The 15,211-nt window shown below is 48.3% G+C and overlaps 1 protein-coding gene across 1 annotated transcript in view; it reads left to right on the top strand.

The window, feature by feature from the left end:
• ddb1 (damage-specific DNA binding protein 1) overlaps positions 1-15,211 on the top strand; it is a 118,984-nt gene that overhangs the window by 53,686 nt on the left and 50,087 nt on the right. Inside the window, exon 12 of the mRNA XM_079496739.1 lies at positions 12,506-12,614. Within this exon, the coding sequence (XP_079352865.1) occupies positions 12,506-12,614 (109 nt within the window). The remainder of the gene's footprint in view (positions 1-12,505; positions 12,615-15,211) is intronic.

Below are 15,211 nucleotides of genomic sequence, written 5' to 3'. Positions count from 1 at the left end.
TGTTTCTCTTCCCTCCGCGTTGGTAACTCCTTCTGTTTCTCTCACCCTCCGCCTTGGTAACTCCTTCTGTTTCTCTTCCCTCCGCCTTGGTAACTCCTTCTGTTAGGGTTGTTTCTCTTCCCCTCCGCGTTGGTAACTCCTTCTGTTTCTCTTCCCTCCGCCTTGGTAACTCCTTCTGTTAGGGTTGTTTCTCTTCCCCTCCGCGTTGGTGACTCCTTCTGTTAGGGTTGTTTCTCTTCCCTCCGCGTTGGTAACTCCTTCTGTTAGGGTTGTTTCTCTTCCCCTCCGCGTTGGTAACTCCTTCTGTTAGGGTTGTTTCTCTTCCCTCCGCCTTGGTGACTCCTTCTGTTAGGGTTGTTTCTCTTCTCCTCCGCGTTGGTGACTCCTTCTGTTAGGGTTGTTTCTCTTCCCTCCGCGTTGGTAACTCCTTCTGTTAGGGTTGTTTCTCTTCCCCTCCGCCTTGGTAACTCCTTCTGTTAGGGTTGTTTCTCTTCCCTCCGCCTTGGTAACTCCTTCTGTTAGGGTTGTTTCTCTTCCCCTCCGCCTTGGTAACTCCTTCTGTTAGGGTTGTTTCTCTTCCCTCCGCCTTGGTAACTCCTTCTGTTAGGGTTGTTTCTCTTCCCTCCGCGTTGGTGACTCCTTCTGTTAGGGTTGTTTCTCTTCCCTCCGCCTTGGTAACTCCTTCTGTTAGGGTTGTTTCTCTTCCCTCCGCCTTGGTAACTCCTTCTGTTAGGGTTGTTTCTCTTCCCTCCGCCTTGGTGACTCCTTCTGTTAGGGTTGTTTCTCTTCCCTCCGCCTTGGTAACTCCTTCTGTTAGGGTTGTTTCTCTTCCCCTCCGCCTTGGTAACTCCTTCTGTTAGGGTTGTTTCTCTTCCTCCGCCTTGGTAACTCCTTCTGTTAGGGTTGTTTCTCTTCCTCCGCCTTGGTAACTCCTTCTGTTAGGGTTGTTTCTCTTCCCCTCCGCCTTGGTAACTCCTTCTGTTAGGGTTGTTTCTCTTCCTCCGCCTTGGTAACTCCTTCTGTTAGGGTTGTTTCTCTTCCCTCCGCCTTGGTAACTCCTTCTGTTAGGGTTGTTTCTCTTCCCTCCGCCTTGGTAACTCCTTCTGTTAGGGTTGTTTCTCTTCCCTCCGCCTTGGTAACTCCTTCTGTTAGGGTTGTTTCTCTTCCCCTCCGCGTTGGTGACTCCTTCTGTTAGGGTTGTTTCTCTTCCCCTCCGCGTTGGTGACTCCTTCTGTTAGGGTTGTTTCTCTTCCCTCCGCGTTGGTAACTCCTTCTGTTAGGGTTGTTTCTCTTCCCCTCCGCGTTGGTAACTCCTTCTGTTAGGGTTGTTTCTCTTCCCCTCCGCCTTGGTAACTCCTTCTGTTAGGGTTGTTTCTCTTCCCCTCCGCCTTGGTAACTCCTTCTGTTAGGGTTGTTTCTCTTCCCCTCCGCCTTGGTAACTCCTTCTGTTAGGGTTGTTTCTCTTCCCTCCGCCTTGGTAACTCCTTCTGTTAGGGTTGTTTCTCTTCCCCTCCGCCTTGGTAACTCCTTCTGTTAGGGTTGTTTCTCTTCCCCTCCGCCTTGGTAACTCCTTCTGTTAGGGTTGTTTCTCTTCCCCTCCGCGTTGGTAACTCCTTCTGTTAGGGTTGTTTCTCTTCCCTCCGCCTTGGTAACTCCTTCTGTTAGGGTTGTTTCTCTTCCCTCCGCGTTGGTGACTCCTTCTGTTAGGGTTGTTTCTCTTCCCCTCCGCGTTGGTGACTCCTTCTGTTAGGGTTGTTTCTCTTCCCCTCCGCGTTGGTAACTCCTTCTGTTAGGGTTGTTTCTCTTCCCTCCGCGTTGGTAACTCCTTCTGTTAGGGTTGTTTCTCTTCCCCTCCGCGTTGGTAACTCCTTCTGTTAGGGTTGTTTCTCTTCCCTCCGCCTTGGTAACTCCTTCTGTTAGGGTTGTTTCTCTTCCCTCCGCCTTGGTAACTCCTTCTGTTAGGGTTGTTTCTCTTCCCCTCCGCCTTGGTAACTCCTTCTGTTAGGGTTGTTTCTCTTCCCTCCGCCTTGGTAACTCCTTCTGTTAGGGTTGTTTCTCTTCCCCTCCGCCTTGGTAACTCCTTCTGTTAGGGTTGTTTCTCTTCCCCTCCGCGTTGGTAACTCCTTCTGTTAGGGTTGTTTCTCTTCCCCTCCGCCTTGGTAACTCCTTCTGTTAGGGTTGTTTCTCTTCCCCTCCGCCTTGGTAACTCCTTCTGTTAGGGTTGTTTCTCTTCCCCTCCGCCTTGGTAACTCCTTCTGTTAGGGTTGTTTCTCTTCCCCTCCGCATTGGTGACTCCTTCTGTTAGGGTTGTTTCTCTTCCCCTCCGCGTTGGTGACTCCTTCTGTTAGGGTTGTTTCTCTTCCCTCCGCCTTGGTAACTCCTTCTGTTAGGGTTGTTTCTCTTCCCCTCCGCCTTGGTAACTCCTTCTGTTAGGGTTGTTTCTCTTCCCCTCCGCGTTGGTAACTCCTTCTGTTAGGGTTGTTTCTCTTCCCCTCCGCGTTGGTAACTCCTTCTGTTAGGGTTGTTTCTCTTCCCCTCCGCCTTGGTAACTCCTTCTGTTAGGGTTGTTTCTCTTCCCCTCCGCCTTGGTAACTCCTTCTGTTAGGGTTGTTTCTCTTCCCCTCCGCGTTGGTAACTCCTTCTGTTAGGGTTGTTTCTCTTCCCCTCCGCCTTGGTAACTCCTTCTGTTAGGGTTGTTTCTCTTCCCTCCGCCTTGGTGACTCCTTCTGTTAGGGTTGTTTCTCTTCCCTCCGCCTTGGTAACTCCTTCTGTTAGGGTTGTTTCTCTTCCCTCCGCCTTGGTAACTCCTTCTGTTAGGGTTGTTTCTCTTCCCCTCCGCCTTGGTAACTCCTTCTGTTAGGGTTGTTTCTCTTCCCCTCCGCGTTGGTGACTCCTTCTGTTAGGGTTGTTTCTCTTCCCCTCCGCGTTGGTGACTCCTTCTGTTAGGGTTGTTTCTCTTCCCTCCGCCTTGGTGACTCCTTCTGTTAGGGTTGTTTCTCTTCCCTCCGCCTTGGTAACTCCTTCTGTTAGGGTTGTTTCTCTTCCCCTCCGCGTTGGTAACTCCTTCTGTTAGGGTTGTTTCTCTTCCCCTCCGCGTTGGTGACTCCTTCTGTTAGGGTTGTTTCTCTTCCCCTCCGCCTTGGTAACTCCTTCTGTTAGGGTTGTTTCTCTTCCCTCCGCCTTGGTAACTCCTTCTGTTAGGGTTGTTTCTCTTCCCCTCCGCGTTGGTAACTCCTTCTGTTAGGGTTGTTTCTCTTCCCCTCCGCCTTGGTAACTCCTTCTGTTAGGGTTGTTTCTCTTCCCTCCGCCTTGGTGACTCCTTCTGTTAGGGTTGTTTCTCTTCCCCTCCGCCTTGGTGACTCCTTCTGTTAGGGTTGTTTCTCTTCCCCTCCGCGTTGGTAACTCCTTCTGTTAGGGTTGTTTCTCTTCCCCTCCGCCTTGGTAACTCCTTCTGTTAGGGTTGTTTCTCTTCCCCTCCGCGTTGGTAACTCCTTCTGTTAGGGTTGTTTCTCTTCCCCTCCGCGTTGGTGACTCCTTCTGTTAGGGTTGTTTCTCTTCCCCTCCGCCTTGGTAACTCCTTCTGTTAGGGTTGTTTCTCTTCCCCTCCGCGTTGGTGACTCCTTCTGTTAGGGTTGTTTCTCTTCCCCTCCGCCTTGGTGACTCCTTCTGTTAGGGTTGTTTCTCTTCCCCTCCGCATTGGTGACTCCTTCTGTTAGGGTTGTTTCTCTTCCCTCCGCGTTGGTGACTCCTTCTGTTAGGGTTGTTTCTCTTCCCTCCGCCTTGGTAACTCCTTCTGTTAGGGTTGTTTCTCTTCCCCTCCGCGTTGGTAACTCCTTCTGTTAGGGTTGTTTCTCTTCCCCTCCGCATTGGTGACTCCTTCTGTTAGGGTTGTTTCTCTTCCCTCCGCGTTGGTGACTCCTTCTGTTAGGGTTGTTTCTCTTCCCCTCCGCATTGGTGACTCCTTCTGTTAGGGTTGTTTCTCTTCCCCTCCGCATTGGTGACTCCTTCTGTTAGGGTTGTTTCTCTTCCCTCCGCCTTGGTAACTCCTTCTGTTAGGGTTGTTTCTCTTCCCCTCCGCATTGGTGACTCCTTCTGTTAGGGTTGTTTCTCTTCCCTCCGCGTTGGTGACTCCTTCTGTTAGGGTTGTTTCTCTTCCCTCCGCCTTGGTAACTCCTTCTGTTAGGGTTGTTTCTCTTCCCTCCGCGTTGGTAACTCCTTCTGTTAGGGTTGTTTCTCTTCCCCTCCGCGTTGGTGACTCCTTCTGTTAGGGTTGTTTCTCTCCCCTCCGCGTTGGTAACTCCTTCTGTTAGGGTTGTTTCTCTTCCCCTCCGCCTTGGTGACTCCTTCTGTTAGGGTTGTTTCTCTTCCCCTCCGCATTGGTGACTCCTTCTGTTAGGGTTGTTTCTCTTCCCTCCGCGTTGGTAACTCCTTCTGTTAGGGTTGTTTCTCTTCCCCTCCGCGTTGGTAACTCCTTCTGTTAGGGTTGTTTCTCTTCCCCTCCGCCTTGGTGACTCCTTCTGTTAGGGTTGTTTCTCTTCCCCTCCGCCTTGGTAACTCCTTCTGTTAGGGTTGTTTCTCTTCCCCTCCGCCTTGGTAACTCCTTCTGTTAGGGTTGTTTCTCTTCCCCTCCGCCTTGGTAACTCCTTCTGTTAGGGTTGTTTCTCTTCCCCTCCGCCTTGGTAACTCCTTCTGTTAGGGTTGTTTCTCTTCCCCTCCGCCTTGGTAACTCCTTCTGTTAGGGTTGTTTCTCTTCCCTCCGCCTTGGTAACTCCTTCTGTTAGGGTTGTTTCTCTTCCCTCCGCCTTGGTAACTCCTTCTGTTAGGGTTTTTTCTCTTCCCTCCGCCTTGGTAACTCCTTCTGTTAGGGTTGTTTCTCTTCCCCTCCGCGTTGGTAACTCCTTCTGTTAGGGTTGTTTCTCTTCCCCTCCGCCTTGGTAACTCCTTCTGTTAGGGTTGTTTCTCTTCCCCTCCGCGTTGGTAACTCCTTCTGTTAGGGTTGTTTCTCTTCCCCTCCGCCTTGGTAACTCCTTCTGTTAGGGTTGTTTCTCTTCCCCTCCGCCTTGGTAACTCCTTCTGTTAGGGTTGTTTCTCTTCCCCTCCGCGTTGGTAACTCCTTCTGTTAGGGTTGTTTCTCTTCCCTCCGCCTTGGTAACTCCTTCTGTTAGGGTTGTTTCTCTTCCCTCCGCCTTGGTAACTCCTTCTGTTAGGGTTGTTTCTCTTCCCTCCGCCTTGGTAACTCCTTCTGTTTCTCTTCCCCTCCGCGTTGGTAACTCCTTCTGTTAGGGTTGTTTCTCTTCCCCTCCGCGTTGGTGACTCCTTCTGTTAGGGTTGTTTCTCTTCCCTCCGTGTTGGTAACTCCTGTTAGGGTTGTTGAAAGCTAAAGCGTGTGCGTCACTAAACGGTCCAGTACGACGCCGCAGCGTAGTCGCAGATTAGTTCCGCCCTTTTGCTCCGGTAAAAAAAATAATTATATAATCGATTTTTGACATTTGTGCATCGATGAATTATCGTCCATGACGGCATTGCGATTAATTGGATAATCGTTTTTCCCCACCACTAACACTAACTGTTCATCGTTAGATCCACTAACTGTTCATAGTTAGATCCACTAACTGTTCATAGTTAGATCCACTAACACTAACTGTTCATCGTTAGATCCACTAACACTAACTGTTCATCGTTAGATCCACTAACACTAACTGTTCATCGTTAGATCCACTAACACTAACTGTTCATAGTTAGATCCACTAACTGTTCATAGTTAGATCCACTAACTGTTCATAGTTAGATCCACTAACACTAACTGTTCATCGTTAGATCCACTAACACTAACTGTTCATAGTTAGATCCACTAACTGTTCATTGTTAGATCCACTAACACTAACTGTTCATAGTTAGATCCACTAACACTAACTGTTCATCGTTAGATCCACTAACACTAACTGTTCATCGTTAGATCCACTAACTGTTCATAGTTAGATCCACTAACACTAACTGTTCATCGTTAGATCCACTAACACTAACTGTTCATAGTTAGATCCACTAACACTAACTGTTCATCGTTAGATCCACTAACTAACTAACTTCATAGTTAGATCCACTAACTGTTCATTGTTAGATCCACTAACACTAACTGTTCATAGTTAGATCCACTAACACTAACTGTTCATCGTTAGATCCACTAACACTAACTGTTCATAGTTAGATCCACTAACTGTTCATCGTTAGATCCACTAACACTAACTGTTCATAGTTAGATCCACTAACTGTTCATCGTTAGATCCACTAACACTAACTGTTCATAGTTAGATCCACCAACTGTTCATCGTTAGATCCACTAACACTAACTGTTCATAGTTAGATCCACTAACTGTTCATAGTTAGATCCACTAACACTAACTGTTCATCGTTAGATCCACTAACACTAACTGTTCATAGTTAGATCCACTAACACTAACTGTTCATAGTTAGATCCCGACCCCGGCTTTGACTAAAACTAAATGAAGTGCCAGCTAGTGTTGCTAGTGTTTTGAATCACTAGCAACACTAGTAGACAGCACTGGTTTTAAGCAACACTAGCAGACAGCACTGGTTTTAAGCAACACTAGAGACAGCACTGGTTTTAAGCAACACTAGAGACAGCACTGGTTTTAAGCAACACTAGAGACAGCACTGGTTTTAAGCAACACTAGCAGACAGCACTGGTTTTAAGCAACACTAGAGACAGCACTGGTTTTAAGCAACACTAGAGACAGCACTGGTTTTAAGCAACACTAGAGACAGCACTGGTTTTAAGCAACACTAGAGACAGCACTGGTTTTAAGCAACACTAGCAGACAGCACTGGTTTTAAGCAGTGTGTTTCTGTCCCAGAGTGAATCACTAGCAGACAGCTGGTTTTAAGCAGTGTGTTTCTATCCCAGAGTGAATCACTAGCAGACAGCTGGTTTTAAGCAGTGTGTTTCTGTCCCAGAGTGAATCACTAGCAGACAGCTGGTTTTAAGCAGTGTGTTTCTATCCCAGAGTGAATCACTAGCAGACAGCTGGTTTTAAGCAGTGTGTTTCTGTCCCAGTGAATCACTAGCAGACAGCTGGTTTTAAGCAGTGTGTTTCTGTCCCAGAGTGAATCACTAGCAGACAGCTGGTTTTAAGCAGTGTGTTTCTGTCCCAGTGAATCACTAGCAGACAGCTGGTTTTAAGCAGTGTGTTTCTGTCCCAGAGTGAATCACTAGCAGACAGCTGGTTTTAAGCAGTGTGTTTCTGTCCCAGAGTGAATCACTAGCAGACAGCTGGTTTTAAGCAGTGTGTTTCTGTCCCAGTGAATCACTAGCAGACAGCTGGTTTTAAGCAGTGTGTTTCTGTCCCAGAGTGAATCACTAGCAGACAGCTGGTTTTAAGCAGTGTGTTTCTGTCCCAGAGTGAATCACTAGCAGACAGCTGGTTTTAAGCAGTGTGTTTCTGTCCCAGAGTGAATCTCTAGCAGACAGCTGGTTTTAAGCAGTGTGTTTCTATCCCAGAGTGAATCACTAGCAGACAGCTGGTTTTAAGCAGTGTGTTTCTGTCCCAGTGAATCACTAGCAGACAGCTGGTTTTAAGCAGTGTGTTTCTGTCCCAGTGAATCACTAGCAGACAGCTGGTTTTAAGCAGTGTGTTTCTGTCCCAGAGTGAATCACTAGCAGACAGCTGGTTTTAAGCAGTGTGTTTCTGTCCCAGAGTGAATCACTAGCAGACAGCTGGTTTTAAGCAGTGTGTTTCTGTCCCAGTGAATCACTAGCAGACAGCTGGTTTTAAGCAGTGTGTTTCTGTCCCAGAGTGAATCACTAGCAGACAGCTGGTTTTAAGCAGTGTGTTTCTGTCCCAGTGAATCACTAGCAGACAGCTGGTTTTAAGCAGTGTGTTTCTGTCCCAGTGAATCACTAGCAGACAGCTGGTTTTAAGCAGTGTGTTTCTGTCCCAGTGAATCACTAGCAGACAGCTGGTTTTAAGCAGTGTGTTTCTGTCCCAGAGTGAATCACTAGCAGACAGCTGGTTTTAAGCAGTGTGTTTCTGTCCCAGAGTGAATCTCTAGCAGACAGCTGGTTTTAAGCAGTGTGTTTCTGTCCCAGAGTGAATCTCTAGCAGACAGCTGGTTTTAAGCAGTGTGTTTCTGTCCCAGAGTGAATCACTAGCAGACAGCTGGTTTTAAGCAGTGTGTTTCTGTCCCAGTGAATCACTAGCAGACAGCTGGTTTTAAGCAGTGTGTTTCTGTCCCAGAGTGAATCTCTAGCAGACAGCTGGTTTTAAGCAGTGTGTTTCTGTCCCAGAGTGAATCACTAGCAGACAGCTGGTTTTAAGCAGTGTGTTTCTGTCCCAGAGTGAATCACTAGAGACAGCTGGTTTTAAGCAGTGTGTTTCTGTCCCAGAGTGAATCACTAGCAGACAGCTGGTTTTAAGCAGTGTGTTTCTGTCCCAGAGTGAATCACTAGCAGACAGCTGGTTTTAAGCAGTGTGTTTCTGTCCCAGAGTGAATCACTAGCAGACAGCTGGTTTTAAGCAGTGTGTTTCTGTCCCAGAGTGAATCACTAGCAGACAGCTGGTTTTAAGCAGTGTGTTTCTGTCCCAGAGTGAATCACTAGCAGACAGCTGGTTTTAAGCAGTGTGTTTCTGTCCCAGAGTGAATCACTAGCAGACAGCTGGTTTTAAGCAGTGTGTTTCTGTCCCAGAGTGAATCTCTAGCAGACAGCTGGTTTTAAGCAGTGTGTTTCTGTCCCAGAGTGAATCTCTAGCAGACAGCTGGTTTTAAGCAGTGTGTTTCTATCCCAGAGTGAATCACTAGCAGACAGCTGGTTTTAAGCAGTGTGTTTCTGTCCCAGAGTGAATCACTAGAGACAGCTGGTTTTAAGCAGTGTGTTTCTGTCCCAGTGAATCACTAGCAGACAGCTGGTTTTAAGCAGTGTGTTTCTGTCCCAGTGAATCACTAGCAGACAGCTGGTTTTAAGCAGTGTGTTTCTGTCCCAGAGTGAATCACTAGCAGACAGCTGGTTTTAAGCAGTGTGTTTCTGTCCCAGTGAATCACTAGCAGACAGCTGGTTTTAAGCAGTGTGTTTCTGTCCCAGTGAATCACTAGCAGACAGCTGGTTTTAAGCAGTGTGTTTCTGTCCCAGAGTGAATCTCTAGCAGACAGCTGGTTTTAAGCAGTGTGTTTCTGTCCCAGAGTGAATCTCTAGCAGACAGCTGGTTTTAAGCAGTGTGTTTCTGTCCCAGTGAATCACTAGCAGACAGCTGGTTTTAAGCAGTGTGTTTCTGTCCCAGTGAATCACTAGAGACAGCTGGTTTTAAGCAGTGTGTTTCTGTCCCAGAGTGAATCACTAGCAGACAGCTGGTTTTAAGCAGTGTGTTTCTGTCCCAGAGTGAATCTCTAGCAGACAGCTGGTTTTAAGCAGTGTGTTTCTGTCCCAGTGAATCACTAGCAGACAGCTGGTTTTAAGCAGTGTGTTTCTGTCCCAGAGTGAATCTCTAGCAGACAGCTGGTTTTAAGCAGTGTGTTTCTGTCCCAGAGTGAATCACTAGCAGACAGCTGGTTTTAAGCAGTGTGTTTCTGTCCCAGAGTGAATCACTAGAGACAGCTGGTTTTAAGCAGTGTGTTTCTGTCCCAGAGTGAATCACTAGAGACAGCTGGTTTTAAGCAGTGTGTTTCTGTCCCAGAGTGAATCTCTAGCAGACAGCTGGTTTTAAGCAGTGTGTTTCTGTCCCAGAGTGAATCACTAGCAGACAGCTGGTTTTAAGCAGTGTGTTTCTGTCCCAGAGTGAATCACTAGCAGACAGCTGGTTTTAAGCAGTGTGTTTCTGTCCCAGAGTGAATCACTAGCAGACAGCTGGTTTTAAGCAGTGTGTTTCTGTCCCAGAGTGAATCTCTAGCAGACAGCTGGTTTTAAGCAGTGTGTTTCTGTCCCAGTGAATCACTAGCAGACAGCTGGTTTTAAGCAGTGTGTTTCTGTCCCAGAGTGAATCACTAGCAGACAGCTGGTTTTAAGCAGTGTGTTTCTGTCCCAGTGAATCACTAGCAGACAGCTGGTTTTAAGCAGTGTGTTTCTGTCCCAGAGTGAATCACTAGCAGACAGCTGGTTTTAAGCAGTGTGTTTCTGTCCCAGAGTGAATCACTAGCAGACAGCTGGTTTTAAGCAGTGTGTTTCTGTCCCAGAGTGAATCACTAGCAGACAGCTGGTTTTAAGCAGTGTGTTTCTGTCCCAGAGTGAATCTCTAGCAGACAGCTGGTTTTAAGCAGTGTGTTTCTGTCCCAGAGTGAATCACTAGCAGACAGCTGGTTTTAAGCAGTGTGTTTCTATCCCAGAGTGAATCACTAGCAGACAGCTGGTTTTAAGCAGTGTGTTTCTGTCCCAGTGAATCACTAGCAGACAGCTGGTTTTAAGCAGTGTGTTTCTGTCCCAGTGAATCACTAGCAGACAGCTGGTTTTAAGCAGTGTGTTTCTGTCCCAGAGTGAATCACTAGCAGACAGCTGGTTTTAAGCAGTGTGTTTCTATCCCAGAGTGAATCACTAGCAGACAGCTGGTTTTAAGCAGTGTGTTTCTGTCCCAGTGAATCACTAGCAGACAGCTGGTTTTAAGCAGTGTGTTTCTGTCCCAGTGAATCACTAGCAGAGTGCTGGTTTTAAGCAGTGTGTTTCTATCCCAGAGTGAATCACTAGCAGACAGCTGGTTTTAAGCAGTGTGTTTCTGTCCCAGAGTGAATCTCTAGCAGACAGCTGGTTTTAAGCAGTGTGTTTCTGTCCCAGAGTGAATCACTAGCAGACAGCTGGTTTTAAGCAGTGTGTTTCTGTCCCAGAGTGAATCACTAGCAGACAGCTGGTTTTAAGCAGTGTGTTTCTGTCCCAGAGTGAATCTCTAGCAGACAGCTGGTTTTAAGCAGTGTGTTTCTGTCCCAGAGTGAATCACTAGCAGACAGCTGGTTTTAAGCAGTGTGTTTCTATCCCAGAGTGAATCACTAGCAGACAGCTGGTTTTAAGCAGTGTGTTTCTGTCCCAGAGTGAATCACTAGCAGACAGCTGGTTTTAAGCAGTGTGTTTCTGTCCCAGAGTGAATCTCTAGCAGACAGCTGGTTTTAAGCAGTGTGTTTCTGTCCCAGAGTGAATCACTAGCAGACAGCTGGTTTTAAGCAGTGTGTTTCTGTCCCAGAGTGAATCACTAGCAGACAGCTGGTTTTAAGCAGTGTGTTTCTGTCCCAGAGTGAATCACTAGCAGACAGCTGGTTTTAAGCAGTGTGTTTCTGTCCCAGAGTGAATCACTAGCAGACAGCTGGTTTTAAGCAGTGTGTTTCTGTCCCAGAGTGAATCTCTAGCAGACAGCTGGTTTTAAGCAGTGTGTTTCTGTCCCAGAGTGAATCTCTAGCAGACAGCTGGTTTTAAGCAGTGTGTTTCTATCCCAGAGTGAATCACTAGCAGACAGCTGGTTTTAAGCAGTGTGTTTCTGTCCCAGAGTGAATCACTAGCAGACAGCTGGTTTTAAGCAGTGTGTTTCTGTCCCAGTGAATCACTAGCAGACAGCTGGTTTTAAGCAGTGTGTTTCTGTCCCAGAGTGAATCACTAGCAGACAGCTGGTTTTAAGCAGTGTGTTTCTGTCCCAGAGTGAATCACTAGCAGACAGCTGGTTTTAAGCAGTGTGTTTCTGTCCCAGTGAATCACTAGCAGACAGCTGGTTTTAAGCAGTGTGTTTCTGTCCCAGAGTGAATCTCTAGCAGACAGCTGGTTTTAAGCAGTGTGTTTCTGTCCCAGAGTGAATCTCTAGCAGACAGCTGGTTTTAAGCAGTGTGTTTCTGTCCCAGTGAATCACTAGCAGACAGCTGGTTTTAAGCAGTGTGTTTCTGTCCCAGAGTGAATCTCTAGCAGACAGCTGGTTTTAAGCAGTGTGTTTCTGTCCCAGTGAATCACTAGCAGACAGCTGGTTTTAAGCAGTGTGTTTCTGTCCCAGAGTGAATCTCTAGCAGACAGCTGGTTTTAAGCAGTGTGTTTCTGTCCCAGAGTGAATCACTAGCAGACAGCTGGTTTTAAGCAGTGTGTTTCTGTCCCAGAGTGAATCACTAGAGACAGCTGGTTTTAAGCAGTGTGTTTCTGTCCCAGAGTGAATCACTAGAGACAGCTGGTTTTAAGCAGTGTGTTTCTGTCCCAGAGTGAATCTCTAGCAGACAGCTGGTTTTAAGCAGTGTGTTTCTGTCCCAGAGTGAATCACTAGCAGACAGCTGGTTTTAAGCAGTGTGTTTCTGTCCCAGAGTGAATCACTAGCAGACAGCTGGTTTTAAGCAGTGTGTTTCTGTCCCAGTGAATCACTAGCAGACAGCTGGTTTTAAGCAGTGTGTTTCTGTCCCAGTGAATCACTAGCAGACAGCTGGTTTTAAGCAGTGTGTTTCTGTCCCAGAGTGAATCACTAGCAGAGTGCTGGTTTTAAGCAGTGTGTTTCTGTCCCAGTGAATCACTAGCAGACAGCTGGTTTTAAGCAGTGTGTTTCTGTCCCAGAGTGCTGATGCTGAGCGGTGAGGAGGTGGAGGAGACGGAGCTACCAGGCTTTGTGGACAACCAGCAGACCTTCTACTGTGGCAACGTGGCACACCAGCAGCTCATCCAGGTACACGCACGCACGTGGCACACCAGCAGCTCATCCAGGTAGACGCACGCACACCAGCAGCTCATCCAGGTAGACGCACGCACGTTTGTATTATTGCACTATACCTATTTAACCATTAGAGAGATGACTTCCGCCCACCCGGTTTAATATTCAGCGTGTGCGTAGGAGGAGGAGGAGGAGGAGAGACCCGCTCACCAGGTTTAATATTCAGCGTGTGCGTAGGAGGAGGAGGAGGAGGAGAGACCCGCCCACCAGGTTTAATATTCAGCGTGTGCGTAGGAGGAGGAGGAGGAGGAGAGACCCGCCCACCAGGTTTAATATTCAGCGTGTGCGTAGGAGGAGGAGGAGGAGGAGAGACCCGCCCACCAGGTTTAATATTCAGCGTGTGCGTAGGAGGAGGAGGAGGAGGAGAGACCCGCCCACCAGGTTTAATATTCAGCGTGTGCGTAGGAGGAGGAGGAGGAGGAGAGACCCGCCCACCAGGTTTAATATTCAGCGTGTGCGTAGGAGGAGGAGGAGAGACCCGCCCACCAGGTTTAATATTCAGCGTGTGCGTAGGAGGAGGAGGAGGAGGAGAGACCCGCCCACCAGGTTTAATATTCAGCGTGTGCGTAGGAGGAGGAGGAGGAGGAGAGACCCGCCCACCAGGTTTAATATTCAGCGTGTGCGTAGGAGGAGGAGGAGGAGGAGAGACCCGCCCACCAGGTTTAATATTCAGCGTGTGCGTAGGAGGAGGAGGAGGAGGAGAGACCCGCCCACCAGGTTTAATATTCAGCGTGTGCGTAGGAGGAGGAGGAGGAGGAGAGACCCGCCCACCAGGTTTAATATTCAGCGTGTGCGTAGGAGGAGGAGGAGGAGGAGAGACCCGCCCACCAGGTTTAATATTCAGCGTGTGCGTAGGAGGAGGAGGAGGAGGAGAGACCCGCCCACCAGGTTTAATATTCAGCGTGTGCGTAGGAGGAGGAGGAGGAGGAGAGACCCGCCCACCAGGTTTAATATTCAGCGTGTGCGTAGGAGGAGGAGGAGGAGGAGAGACCCGCCCACCAGGTTTAATATTCAGCGTGTGCGTAGGAGGAGGAGGAGGAGGAGAGACCCGCCCACCAGGTTTAATATTCAGCGTGTGCGTAGGAGGAGGAGGAGGAGGAGAGACCCGCCCACCAGGTTTAATATTCAGCGTGTGCGGAGGAGGAGGAGGAGGAGGAGAGACCCGCCCACCAGGTTTAATATTCAGCGTGTGCGTAGGAGGAGGAGGAGGAGGAGAGACCCGCCCACCAGGTTTAATATTCAGCGTGTGCGTAGGAGGAGGAGGAGAGACCCGCTCACCACCTGGTTTAATATTCAGCGTGTGCGTAGGAGGAGGAGGAGAGACCCGCCCACCAGGTTTAATATTCAGCGGGTGCGTAGGAGGAGGAGGAGAGACCCGCCCACCAGGTTTAATATTCAGCGTGTGCGTAGGAGGAGGAGGAGAGACCCGCCCACCAGGTTTAATATTCAGCGGGTGCGTAGGAGGAGGAGGAGAGACCCGCTCACCACCACTTGGTTTAATATTCAGCGTGTGCGTAGGAGGAGGAGGAGAGACCCGCTCACCACCACTTGCTGGTTCAAGACGTTTATTTAATTAAGAGTCATAGCAACGTTTCGGCCTTCTTCAGGCATGGGTCATTTTTTTTTAACCGAATGCTTGAAGCCAAAAGAAATAGCAAATCTACAAGCTCACAATGTGTCGCGCTGCGGCGCGTTGTGAGCTTGTTGATTCGTCATAACTCTAATCCCTAAACCTAAAACATTTGATTCTTTGTTTTTTTGTAATACTGATATATACTTTATTTAACTTTTTTCTCTGCCATCTACGTTTATAAACGTAGCTAGGCTAACGGTTAGGCATGTAGCGATATATCGTATATCGATATATATCGTATATCGATATATATCGATATTAATCCCGACAATATGAATCTATTCATTGAAATAAAAAAATCGATTTTTTCCGTCCCCACCAGCTGTGGGGTTAATATGGAGAGCCTCCGTCCCCACCAGCTGTGGGATTTTTAAATCCAGCTCCGTTGAGCCTCCATTATAACAGGATTTTCAATTTTTTTTTAGGGGGGCTAGTGTGTGATGTGAAATGTGAGCTTTAGTCATATTCCATCATATCGTATGTTCGTAGACAACCGTATACTCCATATATGAAAGCGCTGTCCGTCTGTTTACCTTTTAGCATTGCTCCGGTTAATATGGAGAGCCTCGTCCCGTCCCCACCAGCTGTGGGGTTAATATGGAGAGCCTCCGTCCCCACCAGCTGTGGGGTTAATATGGAGAGCCTCCGTCCCCACCAGCTGTGGGGTTAATATGGAGAGCCTCCGTCCCCACCAGCTGTGGGGTTAATATGGAGAGCCTCCGTCCCCACCAGCTGTGGGGTTAATATGGAGAGCCTCCATCCCCACCAGCTGTGGGGTTAATATGGAGAGCCTCCGTCCCCACCAGCTGTGGGGTTAATATGGAGAGCCTCCGTCCCCACCAGCTGTGGGGTTAATATGGAGAGCCTCCGTCCCCACCAGCTGTGGGATTTTTAAATCCAGCTCCGTTGAGCCTCCATT

Source organism: Electrona antarctica (genome assembly GCF_951216825.1).
Source record: "Electrona antarctica genome assembly, chromosome: 3".
Lineage (NCBI taxonomy): Eukaryota > Metazoa > Chordata > Actinopteri > Myctophiformes > Myctophidae > Electrona > Electrona antarctica.
The sequence above is the reverse complement of the archived record's forward strand: the minus strand, read 5'-3'. Positions and strand labels throughout refer to the sequence as shown.